General features: G+C 40.4%; 1 protein-coding gene across 1 annotated transcript; it reads right to left on the minus strand.

Moving 5' to 3' along the window:
- Window positions 1–5,552: 5,552 nt before the first annotated feature.
- LOC132512945 (mitochondrial outer membrane protein SLC25A46-like) lies at window positions 5,553–8,467 on the minus strand. Its single transcript, XM_060137026.1, has one exon. It carries the CDS (start codon window positions 8,375–8,377, stop codon window positions 7,121–7,123), a length of 1,257 nt encoding a protein of 418 aa, XP_059993009.1. The 5' UTR covers window positions 8,378–8,467; the 3' UTR covers window positions 5,553–7,120.
- Between the last annotated feature and the right edge of the window lie 275 nt (window positions 8,468–8,742).

Below are 8,742 nucleotides of genomic sequence, written 5' to 3' on the forward strand. Positions count from 1 at the left end.
GCAGGGTATGGATCCAAGTACATTCTTTTGCAATGAATATCCAGTTGCTCCAGCACCATTTGTTGAAAAGGCTATCCTTTCTCCACCACAATGCCTTTGTACCTTAAAAAAATCAGTTGTCTATATACATGTGTGGGTTTTTGTCTCGAGTATCTACTGTGCCCTGTGGACTGGTACACTGGTACAACCAATTTGGAAAACAGTTTGGTAGTTTCTTTAAAATCTAACAATGCACTTACCATAAAAACAAAGTTGGAGGGTTTAACAGCTATTCCACTTCTAGGTTTTCACCCAGGAGAAAAGAAAATATATGTCGCTATGAAGACTTGAACGAGATTTGCATGGCAATTTTATTTCACTGCTTCCCAGAAGTGAAACTGATGTGTTAATGGGGCTGTGTAACCTTGGTCCCTACAACAGCAGCCCAAGTCAGCTGGATCCAGTACCCAGTACCCTGGAATGGTTGCAGTGACGCCCAGGCTCAGCATCCCTTCCAGGTGGATGTTGAGATTCATACTGCCTCTGGGTAGCAAAATCCAGATGCTGGTCATCAAATCCTGAATAATTCACCAGGTGTTCTTTCTCTGTCCCAGAAGTTCCCATGGCCCCATTGGCCCTTGTACCCTCATTCCTTTCAATCTGCAGAGCTGCAAAGGAAAGCAGCTTAGGCCATCTGCCAAGAAACCTGGGACACACAATTCTTCCCTTAGGCTTTTGAATCTGCTGGTGCGGCTGGTATGTCCTGGTACCTGGCTACCTGGAGGCAGGGGGTTGGACAAAATCACCTACTGGGGCATAGACAGCACAGAGAGGAGACACTTTCCGTAGCCCAGGTCCAAGGGTGTCAGATGTGGGTCCCTCACTCCTGCCCTGAGGATACCCCAGCTGCTCCTGGGCAGAGATGCAGTTTTTCTGCTTCCTTTAGTCCCTCCCAACCCCCTCCTCAGGCCTGTCCAGTGGGAGGAAGGCATCAGCCCACATTCTGATCATTTTCCTGGGGAGTGTTCTCGGTAGCTTTCGCTGGACATGTGAATTTATTCTGGAGGGGCGATAGTAGGGACTCAGTGGGACAGATGACAGGGCAAGGGCTCCTCCAGAGAGAGGCCAGCGTAGCCCAATCCCTGACTTAGATTCTTATAGATTAGCCTCCAGTTTTGCCTGTGAGTTGAGTGCACATTCCTTGGGCAGAAGACCCTCCATCCCTGCCTCACCAAGTTGCACACTCTGTCATTTTTTTTTTTTCGATACGCGGGCATCTCACTGCTGTGGCCTCTCCCATTGCAGAGCACAGGCTCCGGATGTGCAGGCTCAGCGGCCATGGCTCACGGGCCCAGCCGCTCCGCGGCATGTGGGATCTTCCCTGACCAGGGCACGAACCTGTGTCCCCTGCATCAGCAGGCGGACTCTCAACCACTGCGCCACCAGGGAAGCCCCGCACACTCTGTCTTTTATCTGCTTATCTATTTCTGACTCTTTCTCTCTCACGGCCTCTCAGATTCCTCTCTCCCTCCCTCACACTCTCCCTCTTCTTCTGTTTCTCTCTCCTCTTTACCTCTTGCCTAAAGGTGTTTGTGGCAGCATCTATAGCCAATGTCCAAACCCTAATACAATCACAAACCAGGGCAGTGACGTTGCCTTTTAGTTGTTGTCATATCTTGGGACCCCAGCAGGACCTGGACACCCTGCTGAGGTCACCAGTGTATCATTTACTTCCAGCCTCGAATGAAACAACTCACTGCAAACCACCCCTGGAGATGTGACGTCAACCACCTGGGAGGCAGCGAAGGATGAGGAACTCTCAGCATCACCTTTCCACTTTGGACGAAGCTCCTGAACTGGAAAGGGCCCATCTGCTCAGCCCTCCCCACTCCCCATGCTGCAGGGTTTTGCAATGAAGTTTTTTCTTTCCTGATATCGATAACCTTTCTGCTTTTGCAAAACCAAAAATTTTAAGTTAATTTTGCATAATTAACTAGATTTTAGAGGAGAATTTTAATTCATGTTTCTTAGAAAAATAATTTTCTGTAGCCTTTTATTTCCTATTATTGTAGCAAGTACTCTAGAGATAATAACTAAATATTGGCCACACTGGCATACAGGACAAATTTTACCTTTCATTAAACCTAAATTAAATAAAATAGTGAAACTCCTCAGTCCTTAGGCTGAATAAGCCCGCAACCAAGAGCTCAGATGAATCCTCTTAACCTTCAACACACCATATCCAGGGAATCCAGTAGGCAGGGATATTTGCAATCAGGTCTCTAGAGACATTTACTGCAGAAAGGAACTGGAGCATAGACTCACAGGGAACCCCTCTCCCAGGGCCCAACACTTCACTCTGAGCCTGCACATGAGGTAATGAATGAAATTTGTAACCCAAAGGGAGTGGGGTGGGAACGTGGTGGAAAGAAGGAGGGCATGGGGACTAGGACAGAGCAGGAAGCAATATTTCTCTGAGTATACCTTTTTGCAGAGCTTTGAGTCTTAGAATAGTCACGTTTCACAGACTCTAGAAAAAAATAAGGAAAGTAAGAAAGTGGTTGCAAAATAAATAAATTAAAATAAACTAGGATGAGAGGGGAACCCCAAATGGGATGTAAACAGAAAAAATGGAACCTAACTGTATTACAAATGAATAATATAACCACACCGAAGGGCATGGGGGAGAAAATAACTAACTTAAGTAGCTGTGGGAAACAATATTTATTTTGAAGGCTGAAAGCAAAAAGAACTGTACACAAATGTTGTACTTTAGTTAGTAAATTTGTTTTTGTTTTTGTTTTTTTAGTAAATTTGTTTTTAAACAGGGGTATATTTAGGAATTCTGAAACTACCTTATATGAAGATCTGAGCAAACAAATATATGATAGATAACAAGAGTCATGTTTTCCATTGTCAGAGAAAGGCATTTCAAATATGGGAAAGGGATAAGTTTACAATAACACTGAGGTCTTGGATTGGAATCAGAGATATAAGAATGAATCCAAGGGACAGTCTACAAAACAACCTGTCTATGTTTGACAAAAATGTCAATGTCATAAAAGATGAAGAAATGCTAGATTTCAAAAAGACTGAAAAAAAAAAGACTGAAAGATGTGACAAGTAAATGCAACACACTATCCTGGACTGGATCTGGGAACAGAAAAAAATGTTTTCTTTTGCTAGTAAGGGCATTATTGGGACTATTGGCACATTTTGAAAAAGATTTGCAGATTAGATAATAGTGTTGAATCAATGTTAATTTCCTTGCTTTGTTTTTATACTGTAGTTATACAAAATAATGTCTAGCTTTTTAGGAAAAATACACTAGTATTTAGGGACATTTACTTTCAAATGTTTCAGGAAAAAATATAATTACTATTCTTGCAACACTATCTGTAAGTCTGAAATCATTTCCAGATAAAAAGTTAAAATAAATGCAGATTATTGGACCTCAACCTTACCTACTGGATCAGAAAATCTGGGTCTAGGGCCAAAGAATATGTATGAAGGGTATTACTCACTGTGTCAAAAAATTCTTGAGAAGAGCTTTGATTTTTTTTAACATCTTTATTGGAGTATAATTGTGTTACAATGGTGTGTTAGCTTCTGCTTTATAACAAAGTGAATCAGCTATACATATACATACATCCCCATATCTCCTCCCTCTTGCGTCTCCCTCCCACCCTCCCTATCCCACCTCTCTAGGTGGTCACAAAGCACCGAGCTGATTTCCCTGTGCTATGCGGCTGCTTCCCACTACCTATCTATTTTACATTTGTTGGTGTATATATGTCCATGCCGCTCTCTCACTTCGTCCCAGCTTACACTTCCCCCTCTCCGTGTCCTCAAGTTCATTGTCTACGTCTGTGTCTTTATTCCTGTTCTGCTCCTAGGTTCTTCAGAACCGTTTTTTTATTTGTTTGTTTTTTTTAGATTCCATATATATATGTGTTAGCATACGGTATTTGTTTTTCTCTTTCTGACTTACTTCACGCTCTATGTCAGACTCTAGGTCCATCCACCTCACTACAAATAGCTCAATTTCGTTTCTTTTTATGGCTGAGTAATATTCCATTGTATATATGTGCCACATCTTCTTTATCCATTCATCTGTCAATGGACACTTAGGTTCTTCCGTGTCCTGGATATTGTAAATAGAGCTGCAATGAACATTGTGGTACATGACTCTTTTTGAATTATGGTTTTCTCAGGGTATATGCCCAGTAGTGGGATTGCTGGGTCGTATGGTAGTTCTAATTTTAGTTTTTTAAGGAACCTCCATACTGTTCTCCATAGTGTCTGTAACAATTTACATTCCCACCAGCAGTGCAAGAGGGTTCCCTTTTCTCCACACCCTCTCCAGCATTTATTGTTTCTAGATTTTTTGATGATGGCCATTCTGACCGGTGTGAGATGATATCTCATTGTAGTTTTGATTTGCATTTCTCTAATGATTAGTGATGTTGAGCATCCTTTCATGTGTTTGTTGGCAGTCTGTATATCTTCTTTGGAGAAACGTCTATTTAGGTCTTCTGCCCATTTTTGGATTGGGTTGTTTGTTATTTTGTTACTAAGCTGCATGAGCTGCTTGTAAATTTTGGAGATTAATCCTTTGTCAGTTGCTTCATTTGCAAATATTTTTTTCCATTCTCAGGGTTGCCTTTTCGTACTGTTTATGGTTACCTTTGCTGTGCAAAATCTTTTAAGTTTCATTAGGTCTCAGTTGTTTATTTTTGTTTTTATTTCCATTTCTCTAGGAGGTGGGTCAAACAGGATCTTGCTGTGACTTATGTCATAGAGTGTTCTGCCTATGTTTTCCTCTAAGAGTTTATCACGTCTGGCCTTACATTTAGGTCTTTAAACCATTTTGAGTTTATTTTTGTGTATGGTGTTAGGGAGTGTTCTAATTTCATTGTTTTACATGTAGCTGTCCAGTTTTCCTAGCACCACTTATTAAAGAGGCTGTCTTTTCTCCATTGTATATTCTTGCCTCCTTTATCAAAAATAAGGTGACCATAGGTGCGTGGGTTTATCTCTAGGCTTTCAGTCCTGTTCCATTGATTTATATTTATTTTTTTGTGTCAGTACCATACTATCTTGATTATTGTAGCTTTGTAGTATAGTCTGAAGTCTGGGAGCCTGATTCCTCCAGCTCTGTTTTTCTTTCTCAAGATTGCTTTGGTTATTCGGGGTCTTTTGTGTTTCCATACAAATTGTGAAATTTTTTGTTCTAGTTCTGTGAAAAATACCATTGGTAGTTTGATAGGGATTGCATTGAATCTGTAGATTGCTTTGGGTAGTATAGTCATTTTTACAATGTTGATTCTTCCAATCCAAGAACATGGTATATCTCTCCATCTGTTTGTATCATCTTTAATTTCTCTCATCAGTGTCTTATAGTCTTCTGCAGAGAGGTCTTTTGTCTCCATAGATAGGTTTATTCCCAGGTATTTTATTCTTTTTGTTGCAATGGTAAATGGGAGTGTTTCCTTAATTTCACTTTCAGATTTTTCATCATTAGTGTATAGGAATGTGAGATTTCTGTGCATTAGTTTTTTTTTTTTTTTTTTTTTAGAGAGAGTTGCAACAAATGTATTGTTTCACACTTTCTGGATGTCAATTTTTGGTTCCAACATTATTAATCACAAAAAGTAACCATTTCGCTGACATTTAGTAAGTAAAATAGATCTCAGTAAAACAGAACCTGCATTCTAGGTTGGACAACATCAGTGCAAAGTCATTGTACTTCAGTGTGCTAAATGGTTCCTAGTAAAACTGATCATTCACATGAAGAAATGAAACTTTAAAACATTTAATGATGGATTAATCAAATGCATATCATTTTACTATATGAAGAGCCTCACCCACCAAATTCAATTTCGGGACAGAATTTTTTTATTAAACTGATGACCAACTTTTTTGCTTATTATTTGTTGAAATTTACTTCTTTTCATCACCCATAAAAAGCAAGGACAAACTTCCTTTAAGGTTTCTATTTTTCATCAGTATTCATCCAAACAAGTTTCAATAAAAGGTGATAAGGATAAACCTGCATTTCCCTTTATGTATATCTAGTTTGGAGAATGAAACTATGAACAGAAACTAAAAGAAAATAAAAATTGAAGTCATCATTTAATGATGACTATATGGAAGGCAAGAGGCACAAATTCCCAGGTGAATTTTAATCGTGTCTCCTCTAAGTCAAGTCATTCAGAAACGAATGGCAAGTGATATTCACTTTAGTACACAATTTGTAAATGTGGAAGCAGGAATAGTTGTCATGATTATTTTATATTCTATCTCTGTTAAGAGTGGTTCTAAAAACAGTCTGATGATTCATAAGGCTAGATAAGCAAATCAAACTTTATAAACATATGACAAATTCTAAGTTGCTGGCACTGAAACGGTGGGTTTGCATATGGACAAGTAAGCTGTTTGCCTTAAATCTTTGGGGTACCTTGGCTTTTAATATTTTGTTCTGATATTCAAGCAGAAAATACATAACTGCATTTTATACAGTAAGCTGATCTAAGAGTGGGAAATTTGTAGGGATGAAGGCAATTCCAAGTTGTATGTATGCATATAAGTGGCTTTATAGAATAAATGTACAGCCATTAAAGTTATACAGGGACAGTGCAACTTAAAACCCTCAGCTCCTGTTTACAGATTGCCAGATCTAATCTTTCTTGTCCGGGTTACTGATAACATAACTTATTTGCTGAAAGGTAAACTATGACCTCCTGCTACTATACACTGTATTAAGAATGACATACCAATATCTAGAAGGTGAACTAAACATGTAATAAACATTAAAGTCATATGAAATTTTGTTTTCAGTTTGCTGACAAAATTTTGCTTCTTCCCGAGATCATTTTTAGTTCAGCATTAGTGCTACACTAGCTAGAATTTAATTCATATGAGTGTCTTTATTCAGTTTTCAAATTTGGAATACTTTGAATCCAAAATATATACCAATAACCTTTTTAAAAAGTGAAGAGTCAATATAATCAGCATGGACTTTTTCTACCAGTTTCACTTTCTAATCCATTTCCCACCAACGGTATTTCACTCTTATCCCTCATAATTTCATAACGAAGTATCCAGAGGATGTCTTTCAGACTAACCAGGAATCTAAATCTCAAACACTATTTTGAAGAAGAGTAGAGTAAATAATCTTGGTAATCTGTAAAACAGCTGCGTGCAGCGTGTACTGTATTACAACAGCACCAAACCCTTTATAAAAACCAAGCATTCCTTCTTCCTGCTTTATGGTATTGATACAGTCTCTCATTCCCTCATACTGTGTATTAATTGGAAGCACTTCATAGCCAAGGTCTGTATTGTCAATTATTGTGCGTGTTCCTTGAATGTGAAGGCGGTGCAAAACTGTTTCCAATGGGTAAAGTATAACATCAGAGCAAAGACTGGCAGCAAAGTTAGCAATAAGCTCTGGAAAATAAGCATCCAACATACTCTGCACCGGGCTAGTGCTCTCAGCTAGGTGGCTATTGTAAGTCTTTCTCTTTAGAATTAGCAGGACAATCTTCTGAATGACTGAGCTAATGATGTAATGAAGAACCCCATGCAGCACCGTAGGGAAGATCAAGGAAAGAAGCGGAAGTAGTCGTTTGCTGTGAGGCACTCCCAAGCCTATCACTCTTCCAATTCCTTCTTTAATACATTCCAAAATTCCAGTATTGTCTCGAATTATCTCACTCTGTACTGTTTCGATTAGACTTGCTGAATAAAAAGGCATTGCCACTATATAAGTTAGGGATTTCAGTAGAAGGTGTTCTCCTATTTGTTTAGGATTCCATTTATGTGAAATCTCCCTCGGTAAAGGTGTGAATTCACTGATTATTCCCTCTGCTCCAAGTGTGACTCCCTGAACAATAAATGTACTTCCCATTCCTTTCCAAAGAGCCCTTGGTCCCTGAGTTTTGTTGAAGCTGTACATAATATTGATGACTGTAAATGGAGTGAGATGATAAAGCCGAGCATGGTAATTAACCTGACATTGGCGGCGTAGAACAATGCAGGGATGGGCCAGTACATTTTCTGTAAAAAGACTTGCAAGTCCAATACCAAATCCAGCAAATCTATTCAGTTGTTCGCTGCTCTGCCCGGGCACGCTGCCGCCGCCGCCGCGGGGAAAGGGTTCCTCTGCTGGACCCTCGAGCGGGGTGGAGGGAGGGGGCACACCGTAGGGCGGGCTCTTCTCGCCCCAGTGCAGGTTGCGGCTACCCGGGATGTCTGGGGGAGTTGTCACCCAGTGGCTCAGGTCCGACGCGGAGCTGAAGGACCTTGCAGGGAAAGCGCCGCCAAAGCCCTGCTCATCCCGGGCACCACTCCGATAGCCCAAGCCATCGAATCCGTCCGGGCGCCGGGGATGCATCGCAGACGGGGCAGGATGAGAAGAGCCCACCCGGAGGCCACCACCCCTGGGGCCACGGCGACCTCGGGCCACACAGCTTTTCCTCCTCGGGAGTCTCCCTGTGCATTAGTTTTGTATCCTGCTACTTTACCAAATTCATTGATTAGCTCTAATAGGTTTCTGGTAGCATCTTTAGGATTCTATATGTATAGTATCATGCCATCTGCAAACAGTGACAGCTTTTCTTCTTCTTTCTGATTTGGATTCCTTTTATTTCTTTTTCTTCTCCGACTGCTGTAGCTAAAACTTCCAAAACGATATTGAATAATAGTGGTGAGTGTGGACAACGTTGTCTTGTTCCTGATTTAGAGGAAAAGGTTTCAATT

This window comes from Lagenorhynchus albirostris, chromosome X (genome assembly GCF_949774975.1).
Source record: "Lagenorhynchus albirostris chromosome X, mLagAlb1.1, whole genome shotgun sequence".
NCBI lineage: Eukaryota > Metazoa > Chordata > Mammalia > Artiodactyla > Delphinidae > Lagenorhynchus > Lagenorhynchus albirostris.

Coding starts and splice junctions, on each gene's coding strand:
- LOC132512945 (XM_060137026.1), bottom strand. CDS start 8,377: ATGCATCCCCGGCGCCCGGACGGATTCGATGGCTTGGGCTATCGGAGT.